The following is a 23,346-nucleotide window of genomic DNA, read 5'->3' on the forward strand; positions in this document are numbered from 1 at the left end:
TCTAGTTGGCCTACAGCATGGATCATCACTTTCATAAGGAAGACCAAAGCCAGGATTTCAACAGGAGATGGGTACAGACAGACACAGCTACATCTAACACTTACTCAGTGAACAAGATAGAGTTCAGAATCAGAAAACCTGAGTTCAAATCCCATCTCTTCTGTTCACAGGGAACAAGTCCTCATCCATAAAAGACCACCACCTAAATATGGTGTTGTTTTAAGCATTCACACAGCTAATGTATAATACTTGGTCAGCCCAGTGGCCTAGCTCATATCATAGAAGGTTTCTGCTGGTACATTTCAACCTGGGGAGGAGAAATCTCTTCCCAAAACTCTCTCCCCATCAGAAACACTTGCATTGGTTTTCTGACAGTATTCAGAGACTTGTCACTTCAAATAGAGGTCTCCTTTTTATTCTATTTGATCTTTTCCATAAAACTATGATATTCCCCCTTCAATTTACAGGAGCATGGAAATAACACATGACCCTCCCTCCCATTGTTCCACTCAGATTCTCCAAAGTGGCTGAGTTTAAACCCAACCTCTCATGGAGGCATTCAGCAGTGGAGGCCCTCCAGTATCCATTCCATTGGTTGCCTTCTCAGTACCCACTGATCATTTGAGGGTCACTGTGGTTCAGGGGAAGCTGACTGCTCTCAGCTTCAGGGATGGGCCAACCTATCAGATTCCCTTCATCACAAGTGACTGTTTCAGAGATGATGATGTGACCAAAGTCAGTTAAGGCAGAATGAATCTAAGGACTTTTGCTAGAAATTCTGAGACAAGGACATGCTCCTTTTCTGTTCTGCAATGAATAAGGAAGCACACAGTCTCAGTAGTTGCTGACCTCCATTTCGGGACAGAATGTGGAGCTAACCTTAAGATAATATAGGAATAATGAAGCTGACGCCTCGGGCAGCAGAGAAGAAAGAGCAAGAAACTGGGTCCTGATCACACTGTACAGCCCCTACACGGAGCTTTGCTAATGCCAGCACCCCTCATGGACGGTTGATTTATAAGATGCCTTTTTCTGCACAAGTCAGTTTGGTAAGGTTTTCCACTGTTGCCAACTGAAAGAGATCTCACAATACAGAATTCTGTCTAAGCAGTGAAGCAATTTCTAAAAAGGCCTTCCAATGCTTGGACATACACAAATAGACCTGTCTATAAACAGTTCAAGAGCTCCCTACCCTATTCCCACCCCTAACACACACACGCCTGCACACACACTTCTCAGAACAGCTGACATAAAATCTAGCTTGTGTTCCAAAATATAAAAATGTAACCGTACATTCCCTTCTTCCATGTGCTCTTCCTCGCACCAACATTTCTCAGACTCCTTTAGAATGGCCATGAGTTCTTATTTTGTTTTTTAAATTCAGCTGGTAGGGTGCTGGGGTACATTTAAAAAAGACAAGTTGGGGCACCTAGATGGCTCCATTGGTTGAGCATCCAACTCTTGATTTCAGCTCAGGTCATGATCCCAGGGTCGTGGGATGGAGCCCCACATTGGGCTCTGCAGTGAGTGTGGAGCCTGCTTGGGATTCTCTCCCTCACCCTCTGCCCCTCTCCCCAGCTTGTGCTCACTCTCTAAAAAAAAAAATAAACATTTTTTAAAAAGACAAAAAGATAAGTGGATGCCACATGCACAACGCATCATTGTCTACTGGATCAAAGGAGCTGGCAACAATGAACCAACACCACAAAACACACACACACACACACACACACACACACACACACACACACACACACAGTTGCTCTTGTAACTGTTCCTTTGAGGAGACTATACAGCGCATAAGTGTGGGAAATGGAATAACTGTACCTGAAATCTTATTCTTTAGTTAAGATGTCATTTGAGGGTGCCTGGGTGGTTCAGTGGTTAAGCATCTGACCTGGCTCAGGTCATGATCTCACAACTCTTGAGTTTAAGCCCTGCTCGAGCCCCCCACCGCGGTCATGAGCTCCAGCCCCAGGTGAGCCCTGCTTCTCTCTCTCAGCCCCTCACTCACTTGTGCCCTCTCTCAAAATAAAAAATAAAAAGACATCATTTGAGAAAAACTCAGCTCTATTTTTAGAACTCCTTGAAATTACAGGCAAAAGTTAATGCACGCCTTGAAGAAAGTTTGTAGCTTTAATACAGAGGGGACTGTGTTACAAAAAAGATTATAAACCTCTGGACTCCAATAGGAGGGAAAAAAAATTTTTAAGTGCTGGATAAAATATTTTTACCCTTTTAAACTTATTTATTCCACAGCATGATTTTACCAGAGAATTCAAAAAATCAAGAGGTATTCTTCACTTTTATTATTGGTTTACTACATATTTTCTACTAGTCTTTGAAAAGGTATGAAAAGTGTTACAAAAACAATCTTAACAGTTTAAAGAAGTGATACAATGGAATATTCTACATTTCTAACACAGAACCATTTATAATATTAAAGAAAATGGTTTAAAATGAGAATAATCAGGGGCACCTGGGCAGCTCAGTAGGTCATGATCTCACAGTTCATGAGTTCGAGCCCCACGTCGGGTTCCGTGCTAATAGCTTGGAGTCTGAAGCCTGCTTTGGATTCTGTGTGTGTGTGCACGCGCTCTCTCTCTCTCTCTCTCTCTGCCCCTCCCCCACTCACACTCTGTCTCCTTCTCTTTCAAAAATAAATTTCAAAAAAAAATTTTTTAATGGGAATAATCATATAGTTAAAAATTATGAAGCCACTAAGTAGAATGACTCAGTTTCTCTACTTCTTAGCCTAGAAATGCTAGCCTCTTTTTCCAAATAATTGTTTTCTGGCTATAAAAGTTAGTATATTAATTTTATATTAAAAATGCAAAGAACACAAGAAGCCTAAAGAAAGAAGTCACTCATAAACTCACCACCTAAAAAACTATTAAGTTTCAATATACATATGCTGTAAGTCATTTTTCTTAGTTGTTACAGGAGCCCCTGAGTGGCTCAGTCAGCAGACTGTCCAACTCTTGATTTCGGCTCAGGCCATCTCACACATAGCCTGCAGTGGGCTGTGCTGACTGCGGGGAGGCTGCTTGGGATTCTCTGTCTCTGTCTCTCTCTCACTCTATCTCTGCCCCTCCCCAGCTCACACTGTCTCTCAAATAAACATTAAAAAAAAAGTTTTACAGAAATAGGATATTACCACACATTGTTTTGTAGTCTGTCTTTTCACTTAATACATCATTAATCATTTTCCATACACAAAAGAAATAACCTCCTTAACTTATTCTGAAAACATACTCTTACCACAATTTTGAGCACAATCTGTTATATAATTATAGGATAATGGATCTGACAACTCCCATTGTAAAAATACTCCACAGAATATGTGTTGGTATAATCGCTGTTTTTCTAATAAGTTACTTTTTTTATTAAAAGAAAATTTTAAGTTTATTTATTTAGAGAGAGAGAGCGGGGGAGAAACAGCGATAGAGGAAGAAAGAAAATCCCAAGCAGGTTCTATGCCATCAGCACAGAGCCCGATGTGGGGCTTGAACTCACAAACTGTGAGATTGTGACCTAAGCTAAAACCAAGAGTCGGGTGCTTAACCGACTGAGCCACCCAGGCACCACTCTAATAAATTACATTATATTCATACTGTGCAGCCATATCAAGGAAGCCACTTACATTTTAGCATTTTTGCCCCCTTCCTCCTACAGTGCTAGGACTAAGCTTAAGAACAGTTGAAAACTTAATCTGTCTTTTATTCACAGTTATTAATTCCAAGTGTTCCTGAAACATTATAGTTCTAAGAAACCAATCTCTGTTCAAAGTAAGTGCCTTGGGATTACAAAGTTCTTAATACTATAGATTGTAATTTCACTTTTCCCAATTAAAAATGTCAGCATTTAATAAATTTTCTTTTAAGGAGAGTTTACAACTACAATAAAAGAGTGCGTATTTAGCTTGGGTCTTTATCCAGCTAAGTCTTACGCTGAAAACGCATTTATCAGTTACACTCAGTATTCAACACATCTGCCACACCCCACAAAAGAGAATTTGGCTCTTTATTTATCTTCTCCCATAGTATCTTAGTGGCAAATGCCAAACCAACATCCAGCTAGATAGAAGGGCAGAACAAATTCTGTGACATAAAAAGATGATTAAGCAGCATGTTCTACCCCCTAAATTTATCATTGTGAAGACCTTAAGCCTTTGCCTGTGTATACACACACACACACACACACACACACACACACACACATATATATATATATAATACGTGTATATACCTATGTATGTATATACGTATACACATATATACATACACACACACACACACGAGTGCCACTGTCAGATAAAATGCAAAGTATCTAAAACTGAACATCTCTCCCTAACTTTCCCTCAAACCAATTCTACATCCAAACTGCCTCATTTCCAGTCATCACTCTTATTACACAGGCTCCAAGGATAGACATCTTGGGAGTGACATTTGTTTCTTCTGAACTTTCTCTTCTCTCTTCTCCTTTAAGCAGCATCAATCCAACTCCTGACAACCATGTTTGCCTTGGCAATATTACTCAGGCTTCTTTCTCTCCTTCAAATCCCTACTGCTGCCCCTAATCCCAGCCCTTATTTACTCCCAGACTGCTGCTGCAGCCTCCTATACAGTTTCTTCTCTATAAAATCCAGCCACATTGATTTTCAGGCTTAAATCCCCAAAATCTATTTCATGTCATTCTTCAGTTCTAATACCTAAAGGACTCCCTCTCTCCCTCAAAAACAAGCTCAGATTCCCCACCTAGTTTTTGGAGATCTTCTTATAATAACCCAGAACTGCTTCTGCAGCCTGATTTGCTGCAGTTCCTACAAGCCCAGGCTCTTCACTGTTCTCAACACTTCCCACAGAAAACCCTGTCTATACTTTTCCTCCCATCTACCAAGACCAAGTTCAAATGCAAATCTTCCCTAGGAAGATTTCACCTACCTACCTTTCCCTTCTCTGAACATCAATTTAAATTTCTGAAGCGGATTTAAAATTTTACTCCACAATTTTGGGTATAAGAAAGGTCAGATTGAACAGGATTCGGAGCCCCTCATTCCAGAGGCCTGGTGAGAAACCGAGCCTTAGCTTTGTTTTTGAAGTCTCTCTTCCCTCTCTGAGCATCAAGAGGGCTGCGAATGGGCTCAGTCCAACAAAAACCCTACAGTCTGAAACTATGTCCAAGACAGTATGTCCACTTGTAGCCTAAGCCCAGGACACAGGGCAATCTTGACCTCAAGCCTGCAAGGCTACAGTTTTGTTCTTTGGAAGGTTTTTTTGTTTTTGTTTTTAGATAGCGAGCACACAAGCAGGAGGGACAGAGGGGGACGATGGATCTGAAGCAGGCTCTCCGCTGACAGTAGCAAGCCCGATGAGGGGCTTGAACTCACCAACCGCAGAATTATGCCCCAAGCCAAAGCTGGATTTTCAATCAGCTGAGCCACCACCTAGGTGCCCCACAAGGCCACAGTTCTTAAGTCTCTAATATCCTAAGGAACTCTATCAGGCATCCTGTCACCTCTTATGGGGAGTTACATGGAAATAGGACCCTGGTCCCTGATTCTGGTGGAACCTACCAAAAACCATGGCTTTCTCTTTGGGGAAGTTCCTTCCCAATCTTACCATTTCTCCCAGCCCCCATCACTCTCAAAGTTTTAGAACCCTTCCCAGTCATGGACAGTCAGCTCTCAGCCGAACTGCACTTTAAATGTTTTTCTAGCACATACCCTGGCTTGTGTTGTATTCTAGAAAGGCAGTAACATCCAATGTTAATACAAGCCTCAGGAGCAAACAGGAATGGAGTACTGTACTTGCACTCCCCATCCACCATTGGGTGACCTCAGCAAGGTATTTAACTGCCCAAAGTCTCAGTTTACTTATCTGAAAAACTCTCTCAGGAATGGCATGATGATTAAATCAGGCCATAACAGTCCTATTAGTAATGACTTACATTTATGTAGCACTATGTGCCAAGCACTATTCTAAGTACTTTACATATATTAACTCATCTAATCCTCACAAGGCTTTATAGATAAGTAAACAGGAACAGAGGGAGTACATGGTCCAAAATCACATAGATAACAAGCAGCAGAGATAGGAATTAAACCCAAGCAATTTGTCTCAGTCTATGCTCTTTATTGCTTCCTATAAGCCTTCAATAAATGGTACCTTACTGCTATTAATAGAATTACTTGATTCTTAATACATCTGCCTCCTATAAATTGGAAGCTCCTTGAGGACAGCAAACATACAAACGTATCTGCAACAGTTGTTAGAAAGCTGGCTCTGAAGGCTCACTGCATGGGTCAGAAGGCTGCCTCCATCACTCACTAGTCTAAAACCTTGGACAAACTGCTTCATCTTCTAGCATGGTTGAAAGGATTAAGTGATTTCCAACATAGAAAGTACTTAGAAAAGTGAATGGCAGGCAGCTACTATAAGGAAATACAGATGTATCTCATTGATAGGAGACAGGATATCATCGTCGGTCTTTTCGAGATCTGGAACCGTGCCAGAGTTCCCAACAAATAACGTGCTAATCACCAACTCATCTCCATTACTTTTCAAGTTTCACATGTGTTTGTCTTGTTCCTAAAATCACCCCTTACAGAAAGGTTCCACCTTCATAAGAATAGTAATAAAACTTATATTGAATACTTACTAGGTGTCAGGGACTGTTCTGTTCTTTTTTCATGTATTTAATCATTTAACCTTCGCAGTGGCCTGATAGGATAAATACTATTATCATTTTCACTTTTTGTATGAAGAAACCAAGTCACAAAGTTTAATCCAATGCCACATGATCACACAGTCCAAACGTGACAGTCTATATACTTAATTACTTGTACTTTCTCTTCAGTAACTTTTATCATATTCCCCAGTATGTTTTGTAGAATTCAGTATACATGAAAAGGCACTAAAAGCACTTGTTGGTTGAAACTTTTTCACTAGAAATAGCATGAAAAATAGACATTTCAAACACTTAAAAAATACTATCTAAAAAGTCATCTAAAACTTAAAAGCCAAAGTTTCTGTCTTAATATCAAATAGACTTAGTCTTTGAAAAGGAGCACATCAGTGAAGCTGAATCACACAGATGAGGTCCGAGTTTTCCAGCTGTGAATGACTCAAAGGACTCAGACGTACTTCACATACTGAACATCCTATTCTGATAGACACATAGCACAGAAATGAAGCCTCTAAAAGAAGACATAGCCCGGAGATCTGTTACAAAATCTAACCCCAAAGCAAAGACTATTAATGCTTTAGGAGGTACACTTTTTCTTTTAACTCCCTTTCTGATTTTGAAAACAATTTACAAAAAACACTTCAGGCCTTCTTCCACAAACATCTTTCCATAAAGGGCAACAATTACAAATTAAAGAACTTCTCTGGGATACATAGAGAATCATCCAAGTAAAACAACCAAAGTTTCAGAGATTTAACAGTTATTTTTCTGCAGTTAAAAGGCCGCACAGGAAACAAACCAGTTGAACTAGTCTAGTCTTAGAGCCAGCTAAATGGAAGAGTGGGTTTTCACAGCCTTGGGAAAGTCTAGGTTTACAGGGCAAACCCTGCAGTGTTGAGCTCATTGTGGAGACATGTTCCTTTTCATTGGCAAAAAGGGAAAGGAAGTGAGCCATGCCCTAAAAAAAATATCACTAGAGACATTCCACCCGATACTTGATAAGGACTGGGAAGGCTGCCATCAACTCATGGCTAGAAGGAGAAAAATTTGGATCAGAAAGCAGCTGACCAGGAGAAACCATGTTAGGTATGGGAAAGATTTCTCAAGCTACAAATTTTTAACAAGGGAATCATTTAAACCAGCGGCTTCCATTTTTATCACTTTTTTGCTATGACCCACAGTGACAAATACACATATCATAACACAATTACAAATATATACATAACTGAAACACAAGTATACAAAACGTAACTGACACGTACAGTGTAACCTACCCTTACTAGGCACAAAGGACTATGAAGTTTCCGATTCTATTCTACTTTGTGTTTTGGGGTTTTTTTGTAATGTTTATTTTTGAAAGAGACAGACCAAGATAAAAAATGAGCAGGGGAGTGGCAAATGGAAGAGGACAGAGAATCCAAAGCAGGCTCTGCTCTAACAGCAGAGAACCCAATTCAGGACTCAAACTCACAAACCCTGAGATCATAACCTGAGTCGAAGTCAGACGCTTAACAGACTGAGCCACCCAGGTGCCCCTACTTGGTGTTTTAAACATACTGGTTGAGATCCACTGGATGAACAGTGATTTAAACTCTAATCAACACAGGAGAATCTGAGGGTGTGTCTTTTTTTTTTTTTTTTTTTTTTTTTTTTTTTTAATTTTTTTTTTCCCAACGGTTTTTATTTATTTTTGGGACAGAGAGAGACAGACAGAACATGAACGGGGGAGGGGCAGAGAGAGGGAGACACAGAATCAGAAACAGGCTCCAGGCTCCGAGCCATCAGCCCAAAGCCTGACGCGGGGCTCAAACTCACGGACCGCGAGATCGTGACCTGGCTGAAGTCGGACGCTTAACCGACTGCGCCACCCAGGCGCCCCCTGAGGGTGTGTCTTAAAATAGCCTTTAGCTCCCCCTCAGAGCCCCACCGCCAACTCAGGAAAAGCTGCAGTGGAGCATCTGCTCTTGGGACAAGTACTGGGCTCTTGAGTGCTTAGGGAAAGGGCATCCAAAAGCTGTCTCCTCCAGGTCTGGCCATTCCTCACTGTGCTGGCCCCTCCTCTCTCTACTCGGGAAAGGCTGGGCTTCCCCCACAGCTCTAGGTTTGATCTTTTTCTCTTACTACTCTGAGTGATGGGATTTCCACAGCTTGAAATTACTCCTAAATCCCATCCCCAAGGCTCCAGTTCTCAACACCTGTCTACCTCTTACACATTGCCAACTAAATTTTCCCACAAGTTTCAAATTCCTCAGGCCCAAAATTATACTGTAAGTACAGTCTCTCTTCCCTATCTTCTCACCCAAATCTGTTTCTCTTCCAGTTTTCCTCATTTTAAAGAATGGCACTACAATCCCTCACCCAAGCCACATCTGTGGGTCATCATTTGCAATATCTTTTACCTCTACAGTGAGTTGCCAATTCTACCTTCTTAATATTCACTAGTACACAGATAAATGTTTAACCATCAGCTCTCCAAGCTTAAAAAAAAAAAAAAAAAAAGTCCTGATTTGCAGCACTTTTCTATGTCTGTGATGTAAATGATGTCACTAAATGTGGAGTTTGGGAGAGATGTGCACAAATGGCTCCAGCACGCCACTGTCTATTCCTCGGAACCATTTCTCATCTCCATACCTACCGGTACTACCTTAATTCAGGATTTCGCCTTCTCTCTCTGCAACCTACACAATAGAATCTTCATGGATTTCGTTGACCACTATCTCATAAACCACCCGCCGCTTTGACACAGTCTCCAAACTGTCTAAAAGCCAAGTCTCATCATGTCACTCTCCTGCTTAAGCCCCTTCATTGCCCACTCTTTATCTTCACATATAAGGGTCTTGATTATTTGGTCTCTACTGACCTTTGAGCTTTGTCTCTTGCCACACAACCACCTATAACCTCTATTGGAATCACACTGACATACATGCTTATTCCCAAACATAGGATACTGCCCCATGCCTCTGCACCCTTATTGTATTCTCACTCCCTGGGACAACCTTTCCTAATTTGTTTACTGAGCACACCTCTTTTAAGATTCAGCTCAAATCCTTTCTCCAGAAAGCTTTTCCTCAACTCTTAGGTAGACCTGATGTCTCCCACTTTTATGCCTCCAATACATGTTAGCACCTCTAACACTCTATTGGATTTCTTTCTTTTCATATCCATCTCTTCCCACTAGATCTGAGCTTCTTAAAGGTAAGAATTAGATCTTACTCACAGACAGACCAAGCAGGTAATATCGTGATGGAATACAGTGGACTCTCAAGAAACTATATCAGCGATTAATATCCTAAGACCAACATGTACTAACTGATCAAACATCTATTGAATGAAAACATCAGGATGTTCTTGCCATATACCCAAGGCCAAAGGACAGCTAAGATACCCCACCTGTACCTTCTAGATTACTAGGGAGCCCATACTGCTATAGTCAAAGAATTTGCACTGTGATTTTTTTTTTTTTAAGCCTATTGGCTTCTGTGTTAGTTTCCTAGGGCAAGTACAAAAGACCACCTATCTTAAACATAAGAAATCATTTTCTCAGTTCTAGAAAAGTCCGAGATCAAGCCAACACCAAGGTTGCTTTCTTCTAAGACCACTCTTCTTGACTCGTAGAGATCTTCATGGTCACATGGCATTCTCTCACTATGTGTATTTATGTCCAAATTTCCTCTTCTTATACCAGTCATATTGGATCAGGGCTCACCCTAATGATCTCATTTTAATTTAATTACCTCCTTAAAGGTAAAAATACAGTTACATTTTGAGGTAGTGGAGATTAGGATTTCAACACATGAATTTTAGGGGGCAAAATTCACTGAATAACAGCCTCCTGCTAAACTGTGAACTCCTCAAAAGGCAAGAACTATAGCCTTCTTTCTTAGTATCCACTGTGCCTAATGGAGTTCCCAGAACACAGCAGATTCTTAAGTTATCTGTGGGAGATGATAAATGAAAGATCTTCTCAGAAGTATAGTCCAAATCTGGATTGTTGTCCTTTCCAAATCTGGTGACCAGCACTAAGAATGTCACTTTCACCCTTTCCCTAAAAGAAAGCTTGATGCAGGGTGCCTGTCTGGCTCAGTTGGTAGAGCATGAGACTCCTGATCTCAGGGTGTTAAATTTGAGCAAGCCTCATGCTGGGTGTAAAGATTACTTAAAATTAAAAAAAAAAAAAAAAATCCTTAAGACCAGACATGCAAAGCCAATTGACAATATCCTGCCTCCCTCCACATCCATTCTTTTTTTAAGTAGGCTTCATGCCCAGCCTGGAGCCAACACAGGGCCTGAATTCACGACCCTGAGATTGAGATCTGAGCTGAGATCAAGAGTCAAATGCTTTACAGACTGAGCCACCCAGGCACCCCCTCCATATCCATTCTACACACCCAGCCTCATAGTATCATGCATGGGCACGGTCAGATTCAAAGTCAAGAGAAAACCAACACACTCCACTAAACAAGGCAATAACTTAGGAGAAATGGCAAAATGAACATCTGCTACTTTTTCCTACCCAAAAGGAAACCTCTCCCTCCTGTCCTGCAGGATTTTGGTGGGCCTACTGATCATGTAAGACTGCCTTCCTCACTATCAAGATGGAACATGACTTAATCAGTGTCCCTCCCTCTCTGAGGAATCTGAATCCTCAGTGGAGAAACATGAAGATAGGAAATACCTAAAGGGAGTTAATTCAGTGCCATGAAAGGTGCCTGGTTCAAACATCCCTGAAATGGCCTTAGCTCCCGACCTTCCCAAGGCTTGACTGACACAGTCTGTTTCTGAGACCTGATAGTCTTCTAAAAAAAAAAAAAAAACAAACAAAATGGGTTTTCAATAAACTAGGAGGTGTTTATTCTGTAGCTCTCAAAGAATCTTGGCACATATAATGGCCCCCAGAAGTGGGATGTGGTGGACCTATGAAAATGGGAGCAGGCTGTAAGGATTCCCCCATCCATGTCTGAAAGTTGCATTCATCATCTTTATTACACCATTGCAAAGCAGCCAACTGCACTCTTCCTCCTTGCATTCTGGAACCCAGTCCACATGCCTCCCCAAGCTAAATCTTTAGGGAAGTTGGTAGGCAAACATCAAAATACTAGAGTGTATGGCTATTTCGACAGCTTTCAGTATAATCCTAGAAATGACTTCACTTCAGCCTAGGCAGCCTATCTGATCACAGAGATGAGAACGTTCTGCCTCACCTACAGTGGCCTTTTCTTCTGTGGGAATCCAAGACAACAAAGTCAGATAATCATGAAGGACAATGAATCTGAATCAATCCATCAATGACAATGCTATAAGATCCAGGATAGAAGGAAACAGCAAAAAATAAGATCAGAACCAAGAGAACTGGGGGAAGCTAGATCCCCTAAGTACCTCTTGATGTATACTCCCTTCTGGGAAAAGCACCAAGCACTGGGATGAAGTCAAAGAAAAGAAACAACTACTACTGCCTTTATCGCAGAGGCAAAAGCAGCAAAATTAAAGGCTGAAGGACAGAGTAGCAAGGCCTATTTCTCAGAGAAAAACCCCCAGGCTATGGCCCAAAGTCAAGTACCAACCCAGAGGAGATAATGCATATTGATCAGCAGATTTAAGTAGAGTTAAGCTGCCACAGTAACTTTGGAAAATAAAACCTATCATTACTCCAAAATCAATTTCTACATGTCCTAACCACATGTCCTAACCACAGCACCACCAGAATTTGGGATACAGAAATAATATACCCCCACTAGGAAAATCCTACCCAGTGTCCTCAAATGTGTACACAGAATTCATAGGAGCAATAGAGAGCAGGTTCAATAGTAGCTAGCACATAAGGCAGTGTGGGGGTTTATCCATCTATACATGTGTCTCTGGTATTGAAAGGGAAAAAGTCTAATCATGGAGCAATAATAGCTAAATACAATGACCTCTATAACATCCAAGACTAAAATCAACCAAGCATCCAAGTTAATGTATATCAGCAACTTTCTACAAAGATACAGGGACCACAAGATTTCAATGCAGACAATAGGTAAAAATAGAGGTTAATTCTGAAAAACAGATTATGTGCTAGAGACAAACGTAGGAAAAAATTATATTCCTTGAGTTGTACTAAGAACTGATTTATGAAAAGTCTAAATCAAATCAAACTGCTTATATCCAATCAGTTTATAGGTTATGATCTGGGGAACTGGGTAGCAAACAAAGCCAGTTCACAAGGAGGTGGACAGAAACCTGAGTGTGCCCACCTTCCTCTGTGACAAGTGTACTCAGAAGCTTGGTTGCACACCACACAGAATCACAGTATCGATAGCATGGTCTCCTAGGATGGTCCTTCCAGGAGCAGCACTGGAATAAGGGATTCTTTCCCCCCACCCCCAATGTTTGTTTGTTTAAGTTATTTTAATTCCAGTATAGTTAACATACAGTGTTATATTAGTTTCAGGTATACAATATAGTGGTTCACTAATTCTGTACATTGCTCAGTGCAAGACATTCTTTTCTTACATCTATGTAACCCCGCTCCCACAAGTAATATAACCTACACCATATTTCTATTAAATGGCACAGAATCGCTAGGAAGCAGAGAAGAATTTCCACTTCCATATGGATAGTATCTGTCGCTTACTTGTTAAGGGAGGGGAAATGTAATTCCCCAGACCCACTGCATTCTCCCATCATTTTTATTTACTGCCCTGAGAAAATATCCATTAGAAGCAAACTATAAGGAATATTTATGTTCTGTGAGCAAAGGGAAAAACAGAAGTTGGGTGGGGTCATGGATGAGTAAGGGCAGCCTAGAATGATTCTGCTAAAGATATTTCAACACTGATGAACACCAGAGGCCGTCATTTGGCTTATTAAAATAGTGCTGGATAGTCAGGAGAAGCTGGCACATTTTCCTGTAGATGAGATAGCCCTAGGGGTTTGAACAGTTGGAACACAGCTGCCATGGCTAAAACCAAGCAAGTACAGATGTCACACCAAAGTGGAAGTAATTTCATACCATCCCATGCTGCCAAATTCAAAATGGTAATGGCGAAAAAGTATTGAAGGAAGTCTTTAAAATAGACTAGATAACTATTTTAAATACCAATTCTATGTGTAACTAAAAGTTTTTGCTGTTAAGGTCCACGGACAATAGTTATGGCTTAGAGAGCCCAGTCAAAAATTTTACTCCTCAGCAAGATGAATGTATTACAATGTGCCGTTCTTACAGTCTGGAACAGCCATAAAGTCACTCGACATCAGACTTTGTAACTCCAAAGGTGTTTCAGAAAATGTCCTTTTAGGCAATTCTTTCTCCTTGAATAGTTGTTTCCCTTATAAGTAGTGCTCTCATTCTCTATATCCTTAATGGATATACTAAATCACATGGCACCACATCTCAGTGCTCACTACCCTTAGAAAGACAAGCTAGGGAAGGGAACACTTCACACACATACACACACCCAAACTTACCAAATGCCTTCTTAGGTTCTATTAACTTCAAGGTAAAGGGTTCATCTTTTTTTAATTCCTTTAACTTTTTAGCAACATCATAGTGACGCCACCCAATGATATCTTCTCCATTTATGGATTCAATATGATCCCCCACACAGATGGTTTTAATGGAGTCAATTAGGCTACCATCTTTAATTCTCTGAAAGAAAATTAAGGATAACACTTAATACAAAATGGAACTGTACAACATTCCTTTTTATGCCCCCGAGACATTATATGTATTGACATATTCACAATGCAGCTTAATGCTCAGTTAAAGATAAAGACCAGGCAACAAAGGACAACCACCATACCTCATTCAGAATTCTGCTCCATCAGTTATCATACCTCCTCCAAGAAACTTCTCCTCAAATCCTCTGGGTTACTCCCCTAAGAATCATTAAGGTGTTACTCTCCTGCTTCTATAGTAACTGTTGTTACATATGCTGAGCTCTAAACTAAGCACTTTACATTTGCCATCTCATTTAATTTCAACAACCTTTAGGAGAGCCTCAGACCATAGACTGAAAAATTGAAGCTTGGAAAGATCTGTTCCAAAAAATAGGAAGGGAAGGAAAACTTCCAGACTCATTCTATGAAGCCAGCATTACTTTGATTCCCAAACCAGACACCCAGCAAAAAAAGAGAACTATAGGCCAGTATCCCTGATGAATATGGATGTAAAAATTCTCAACAAGATACTAGCAAATCGAATTCAACAGCATATAAAAAGAATTATTCACCATGATCAAGTGGGGTTCATTCCTGGGCTGCAGGGCTGGTTCAACATTCACAAATCAATGTGATACATCACATTAATAAAAGAAAAGATAAGAACCATATGGTCCTGTCAATCGATGCAGAAAAAGCATTTGACAAAATTCAGCATCCTTTCTTAATAAAAACCCTTGAGAAAGTCGGGATAGAAGGAACATACTTAAACATCATAAAAGCCATTTATGAAAAGCCCACAGCTAATATCATCCTCAATGGGGAAAAACTGAGAGCTTTCCCCGAGATCAGGAACACTACAGGGATGTCCACTCTCACCACTGTTGTTTAACATAGTGTTGGAAGTGCTAGCATCAGCAATCAGACAACAAAAGGAAATCAAAGGCATCAAAATTGGCAAACATGAAGTCAAGCTTTCACTTTTTGCAGATGCCATGATACTCTACATGGAAAACCTGATAGACTCCACCAAAAGTCTGCTAGAACTGATACATTAATTCAGCAAAGTCACAGGATACAAAATTAATGTACAGAACCCAGTTGCATTCTTATACACTAATAATGAAGCAACCAAAAGACAAACAAACTGATCCCATTCACAATTGCACCAAGAATCATAAAATACCTAGGAATAAACCTAACCAAAGATGTAAAAGATCTGTATGCTGAAAACTATAGAAAGCTTATGAAGGAAATTGAAGACGATACAAAGAAATGGAAAAATTCTGTGCTCATAGATTGAAATAATATAAAATGTCAATACTACCCAAAGCCATCTACACATTCAACGCAATCCCAATCAAAATTGCACCAGCAATCTTCCCGAAGCTAGAGCAAGCAATCCTAAAATTTGTATGGAACCACAAAAGACCCTAAATAGCCAAAGTAATATTGAAGAAGAAGACCAAAGCAGGAGGCATCACAATCCCAGACTTTAGCCTCTACAACAAAGCTGTGATCATCAACACAGCTTGGTATTGGCATAAGAACAGACACATAGACCAATGGAATAGAGACTCCAGAATTGGACCCACAAAAGTATGGCTAACTAATCTTTGACAAAGCAAGAAAGAATATCCAATGGAAAAAAGACAGTCTCTAACAAATAGTGCTGGGAGAACTGGACAGCAACATGCAGAAGAATGAAACTAGACCACTTTCTTACACCATTCACAAAAATAAACTCAAAATGGATGAAGGACCTGAATGTGAGACACGAAACCATCAAAATCCTAGAGAAGAAAGCAGGAAAAAACCTCTCTGACCTCAGCCTCAGCGATTTCTTACTTGACACATCTCCAAACGCAAGGGAATTAAAAGCAAAAATGAACTATTGGGACCTCATGAAGCTTTTTATCTTTGCACTGCAAAGGAAACAATCAACAAAAGTAAAAGGCAACCAACGGAATGGGAAAAGATATTTGCAAATGACATATCGGACAAAGGGCTAGTATCCAAAATCTATAAAGAACTCCCCAAACTCCACACCCGAAAAACAAATAATCCAGTGAAGAAATGGGCAGAAAACATGAATAGACACTTCTCTAAAGAAGACATCCAGATGGCCAACAGGCACATGGAAAGATGCTCATGTCACTCCTCATCAGGGAAATACAAATCAAAACCACACTCAGATGTCACCTCACGCCAGTAAGAGTGGCCAAAATGAACAAGTCAGGAGACTATAGATGCTGGAGAGGATGTGGAGAAACGGGAACCCTCTTGCACTGTTGGTGGGAATGCAAATTGGTGCAGCCACACTGGAAAACAGTGTGGAGGTTCCTCAGAAAATTAAAAATAGACCTACCCTATGACCCAGCAATAGCACTGCTAGGAATTTACCCAAGGGATACAGGAGTGCTGATGCATAGGGGCACTTGTACCCCAATGTTTATAGCAGCACTTTCAACAATAGCCAAATTATGGAAAGAGCCTAAATGTCCATCAACTGATGAATGGATAAAGAAATTGTGGTTTATATACACAATGGAGTACTACGTGGCAATGAGAAAGAACGAAATATGGCCCTTTGTAGCAACGTGGATGGAACTGGAGAGTGTGATGCTGAGTGAAATAAGCCATACAGAGAAAGACAGATACCATATGTTTTCACTCTTATGTGGATCCTGAGAAACTTGACAGAAGACCATGAGGGAGGGGGAGGGGGAAAAAAAGTTAGGGAGGGAGGCAAACCATAAGAGACTCAAAGACTGAAAATAAACTGAGGGCTGATGGGGGGTGGGAGGGAGGGTTGATGGGGGGATGGGCATTGAGGAGGGCACCTGTTGGGATGAGCACTGGGTGTTGTATGGAAACCAATTTGGCAATAAATTTCATACTTAAAAAAAAAAAATCATATGCATTCCCTACTCTTACCAAGTGGAGTAATAACTTCTGAATCCACAGTATGATCACTGCATCTAAGAGTTAAGAGCAAAACTCATGTACCCCAGCATCTCTATAATTATCATTAGAAAAAAGAAAATTGTAAAAGGGTAACCTGGGAAGGTTGGGCATTTTTAAGTTTTATTACTATATACCAAAATTCAAAATAGGCTTCTATTTCACCCCCAAATTTTAAGAACAATGCTATGGTCATTATAATAGTAACTATTAATATGCTTTATGCAAGTGAAATAATACCAATTCAGAGCTCATTACCGTTACGAATAGTCAATTATAAAATAAATGAGAAATTTATAATCTGACACTGTTTTATTAGGGGTCCATATTAACATTACAAGTTAATAGAATTAAGAGTAACCACAGCAGGGGCGCCTGGGTGGCTCAGTCGGTTAAGCGGCCAACTTCAGCTCAGGTCATGATCTTGCGGTCCGTGAGTTCGAGACCCGCGTCGGGCTCTGTGCTGACGGCTCAGAGCCTGGACCCTGCTTCGGATTCTGTGTCTCCCTCTCTCTGACCCTCCCCCCGTTCATGCTCTGTCTCTCTCGGTCTCAAAAATAAATAAACGTTAAAAAAATAAAAAAATAAAAAAAAAAAGTGTAACCACAGCAACCACTAAGTACAACTGGAATTTCTAAAAGGTCACAGAAAAATAAACAAGATTTTTAAGAAGACTAGAGTCTAAAGAAACAAAAAAAAACTATTAAATATCCTGTTATCTACCCATTCTTAAGCCATTAGAGAGTGTGAAAATCTATACATAAATATTGCCTTCTTAAATTTTACTCTCATCTATCTCTTCATACCTTCTGAACCTACTTTTTTTTCTTTGAACACACAAATTTCAGTGTCCTATCACATGTTAAGACTTGTCACAGTTTTATTAATACGTAGTATATAAAATTAATTAAATGAAAAACTTTACAGACATGTATAAATCTTACTAATAAAGGTCAGAGGAACAAAAATCTACACTGTCTTGGGCCTAGGAGTAGTCACAGAAGTCACTAGAAGAGTGTCTAGACAGAAGGAGGAAAGGCAGTTACCAGAAGTCCAAGTAGCAAGGCGAGAATCCAGGTGGGCAAGAAAAACATCAAAGCACAGGTAAATAATCAGAAGTAGCAGATAAGGATCTGGGATGAAGAGGCAGGAAAATCAGTGTAAGAAACCTGAACACCATAAGGTGAATCAGATACAGAAGTGGAAGACACAGATTACAGACGTGGGTTACCTAAGCTTTAGCCTCTTAAGTTCATAAAATAAAGAATGAGGTAGTAATTGAGACAAGTTTCTGGAATATATGCTTTGATAATCATATTATAACATGACAGATTAATAATCTTGCTAAAAATGCTACTCGAACACAAAGGATGGAAAAAAGATATTAATGCTATGCTTATATTTAGTGAGTCACTTAATATCCTCTGTAACACTTAAAACTTTGTCTAATCTGGTTTTATCTCATCTTGATACTGCAAAAAAGCAGAGAATACAAATTTTTAAAAGATAGGATTTACAGCATTATTAAACTCAGAGGATCCTAGCCACCTCAGAGAATTATTATTCTCCGTTATTTCATCGCATATACTTATAAAACCTGCTAATCACAGACACCAGAACTCTAGGGCAGCATCCCACCCTCCTCAAAATCTTAGGTATCACATTCAAGGTTGTTTGAGCTGCACGCCCTGCTGCCATGGTCAGCAAGTTTGAGATATGTGCTGCTGATCCTAACACTGTCCTCAGACTATGCTCATGATAACGTAACGTTCTTAATTATAAACAGTTATTTCACTTAGTCCTCACAACAAGCCTCATTCCATTAACAAATGAGGATACCAAGGTACAATGATTACTGATGAAAAGAACACAACAAAAAGAACTGGGCTTCAAACAGACGTTGCACCCACAGACTGCATGACCCTAAATTATGACAAAGCCTAGAATATTTAGCATCTGTCCCTCTGTATAAGTGTTTGCCAACCAGTCCTAAACCATTCTGGGAATTTCTAGTTTTAAGTATACTCTGAATTTTCTGATAAGGTTATTTATATGCTCTGGTTCTGGGAAATCTAGGCTTGGATGCTAAAATCACAAATATTTAAGTCTGTTATCTTTTACGCAAGAAGTTTTACCTGTGAAAACCACACCATACTTTAATTCAAATTTAAGAAATCACATAAATGTTTTAGATTCAACATAGATCCTACAGTATAGGTCTTTCTCTGACATTTCACTTACCATAATGCCCTTGAGGTCCATCTATACCGCCAAAACTGGGAAGATTTAATTCTTTTATACAGCTAATACTAATGCTCCGTTGTGTGTATATACACATACATCTTTATCCATTTATCAACTGATGGACACTTAGGTTGCTTCTGTATCTTGACTACTGTAAAGCTGCAATGAATACCATACACAAAGGCATGGTGTATTTATCTTTCCAAATTAGTGTTTTCATTTTCTTCAGATAAATACCCAGAAGTGGAATTGCTGAATTGTATGGTAGTTTTTTAATTTTTTAAAGAAAACTCCATATTGTTTTCTATAGTGACTGCATGCTACATTCCTATCAACAGTATACAAGGGTTCCCTTAACGTCCCATCCTCATCAACATTTGTTATTTTTAGTCTTTTTGGTAATAGCCATCCTAACAGGTGGAGGTGGTAGCTCATTGTGGTTTTGACTTGCATTTCCCTGATGATTAATAACCTAGAACATCTTTTCATGGGGGCACCTGGGTGGCTCAGTCGGTAAAGCTTCCAACTCTTGGTTTCAGTTCATGATCTTGCAGTTCGTGGGTTCAAGCACCCCTCCAGGCTCCATGCTGGCAGTGCAGAGTTGGCTTGGGATTCTCCCTCCCCTACCTGTCTGTCCCTCCCCCACTCATGCGTGCAGTCTCCCAAAACAAACTTCCAAAAAAAAAATCTTTTCACGTATCTGGTAGTCATCTAGGTCTTCTTTGGAAAAATGTCTATTCAGCTTTTTTGCCCATTTTTTATTAGACTTTTTTTAGTTTGATATAGTCCAACTTGTTTGCTTTTGCTTGTTTTCAGATTCAAAAATCATCACCAAAAACCTATGTCAAAGAGCTTCCTCCCCACGTTTTCTTGTAGGAGTTCTGTGGTTTCATGTTTTAATTCAAGTCTTTAGCCCATCCTGGATTAATTTTTGTGTATGATGTGAAATAATGATCCAATTTCATTCTTTTGCAGATGGCTATCCAATTTTCCCAGCAACATTTATTGAAGAGAATCCCTTCTCCACTGTAGATTCTTGGCTCCTTTATTATAAATTGACTATATACGCAAAAGTTTATTTCTGGGCTCTATATTCTGCCATAGTGATCAGTGTTTCTATGCCAATACCACACTTTTTAAATTACCAGAGCTTTGTAATATAGTTTGAAATCAGGGAGTGTGATGCCTCCAGCTTTGTTCTTTCTCAACCTTGCTTCAGCTATTCCAGGTCTTCTACAGTTCATATGAATTTTAGGACTATTGTATTTCTGTGAAAAGTGCCATTGGAATTTTGACAGGGATCACACTGACTCTGTAATATTGCTTTGGTTAGCATTGAACAACATTAATTCTTCCAAGGCATGAACATGAAATAGCTTTTCATTTGTATCTTTCTTACATCCTATAGTTTTCAATTATTGGTCTTTCCCCTTGGTTAAAAAAAGTGCAAGATTTTTGTGTATTAATTTTGTATCCTGCAACTTTACTGTAGTACTTCTAACAGTTTTCTGGATAAAGTCTTTAAGGTTTTCTATATCATCTTCAAGCAGTGACCATTTACTTTTTCCTCTCCAATTTGGATGCCTTTTATTTCTTTTACTGGCCTAACTGCTCTGGCTAGAACTTCCAATATTGTGTTGAATAGAAGTGGCAAGAGAGAGCATGCTTGCCTTGTTCCTGATCTTTGTGGAGAAAAACTGAAAGTTTTTCCTTTAAGGATGATGTTAGCTGTGAGCTTGTCCTACAGGACCTTTATGATGTTGAGGTATGTTCCCTCTATACCACTTTGTTGTTTTTTTTTTTTTTTTTTTTACCATTTGAATTCTTTCAAATGTTTTTTCTTCAACCATTGAGATAAAAAATGTTTATATCCTTTTGTTAATGTGGTATATCACACTGATTTATGGGTGTTTAATCACCCCTGAAATAAATCCCACTTGATCATGATGCATGATCCCTTTAACATATTGTTGAATTTGATTTGCTAATATTAAGGATTTTTGTATTTATGTTATTAGGAATACTGGCCTTTTTCTTGGGGCATTCTTGTCTGGTTTTTCTATCAGGGTAATTCTGGCTTCATAAAAGGAGTTTGGAGGAGTTCACTCTAATTTTTGGAAGAGTTTTTAAAAAGGACTGGGATTATTCTCTTTGAAGGCTTGGTAGAATCCACCAGTGGAGCCATCTGGTCCTGGGCTTTTGTTGGGAAGTTTTTGATGACTAGCAAGGAGACTGAATCCATCTGTTCAGATTTTTTATTTCATCAGTCTTGGTAGGTTGTAGGTTTCTAGGAATTTTCTCATTTCTTACGTTGTCCAATTTGTTAGATACGATAGTTCATAGCAGTCTCTTACTATCCTCTACATTTCTATGGCTCCACTGTAACATCTCTCATTTGATTTTGAGTCCTTTTTTGTGAGTCTAGCTAAAGGTCTGTCAATTATTTTTCAAAGAACCAGCTCTTTGTTTCATTGTCTTTTTAGTCTCTATTTCTGCTCTAATATTTGTTATTTCCTTCCATCTACTAACTTGGGGTTTCATTTAGTTCTTTTTCTAGTTCCTTGAAGTGTAAAGTTAGGCTGAGAATGGTTTCTCAAGGCAGGCATTTACCTCCGGGAACTTCTTAGTCCGTGTAAATGTAGAGCTACATAGTACTATTAAATACAGTTCTCTGCTCATCTAATTATGTGATGATTTGTTAGTACTCCTAATTGATAACTTAATAGCAGTATCAGATTTTTATAGATCATTCCTTTATACCTGCAACAATCCTGTGAAATAGGTGTTAATATTCCCTTTTGAGAGAAGGATCAGAGAAGCTTAATGACTTATCAAAGATCATTTGTCCAAGTAAATAAGTGGTTGGACTAAGACTGAAAGCAGGCATGTGTAGTTCTAAAGTCCATGCTCCTATATATCACCACTCCCTGATCATGGAATCCTTCTTCCTTACCCTTGTCAATCTATACCACACTGTCCTACTCTAACCTACTTGGACTTCTAGCCACTACTGAAAGGATATCAAGTACTCACTTTAGCATATATACTAAAATTGGAACTATATAGAAAAGATTAACACAGTCCCTGCACAAGAATGACATACAAACTCTTGGAATGTTTCATTTTTTTCTCCTATCTTAGCAAAAATAAACATTGAAAGGGTGAGCCAGAAATTAATGAAAATGATTACTTATAAGGAGTGGGAGAAATGAGTAATGGGATAGAGGGCCAGGAGAAAGTGACAGATCTCTGAACATCTTTTAATATACTTTTGAATCATTTTAATATTTTATTTTTTCAGAAAAAATTAGAACATGATGCGGAGAAAACTCAATTCAAAGAGAAGTGGATTCAATAGTATTTCAAATGAATAACCATCACCTAATGGGGAAAGGGACAGGAAAGAACCCATTCCAAGTAACCTGAATAGAATACTTTGTGTATGTACATGTGTGTACATGCATACCAATCTTGAACTCTTAATAGGTTCTTCATAATATGGATATAGCAATCCTGAAACTATTTTGCATATATTGTAGGACTAAGCAAATGAGTAAATATTTTATTTTAAAAAGTATTTTAATAGGGGCACCCAGGCAACTCAGTCAGTTGAACATCAACTCTTGGTTTCAGATCATGATCTTCTGGTTTGTGGGTTTGCACCCCACATCAGGCTCTACACTGACAGTGCAGAGCCTGCTTGGGATTCTCTCTCCCAATCTCTTCCCCTTCCCCACTCATGCTCTCTCTCATAATCAACTTTTTAAAATATATATATATATATATATATATATATATATATATATACACACA

General features: G+C 39.3%; 1 protein-coding gene and 1 non-coding gene across 4 annotated transcripts in view; one reads left to right on the forward strand and one right to left on the reverse strand.

The window, feature by feature from the left end:
• GIPC2 (GIPC PDZ domain containing family member 2) overlaps nucleotides 1-23,346 on the reverse strand; it is a 453,978-nt gene that overhangs the window by 395,660 nt on the left and 34,972 nt on the right. For all 3 annotated transcript variants that reach the window (XM_058716908.1, XM_058716907.1, XM_058716906.1), the window contains exon 3: nucleotides 14,134-14,314. In XM_058716908.1, coding sequence (XP_058572891.1) covers nucleotides 14,134-14,314 — 181 coding nt within the window. The remainder of the gene's footprint in view (nucleotides 1-14,133; nucleotides 14,315-23,346) is intronic.
• Nucleotides 22,559-22,662, forward strand: LOC131505801 (U6 spliceosomal RNA). Its single transcript, XR_009258574.1, has one exon. It is a non-coding gene; the product is annotated as a U6 spliceosomal RNA (small nuclear RNA).

Source organism: Neofelis nebulosa, chromosome 2, assembly GCF_028018385.1.
Source record: "Neofelis nebulosa isolate mNeoNeb1 chromosome 2, mNeoNeb1.pri, whole genome shotgun sequence".
Classification (NCBI taxonomy): domain Eukaryota; kingdom Metazoa; phylum Chordata; class Mammalia; order Carnivora; family Felidae; genus Neofelis; species Neofelis nebulosa.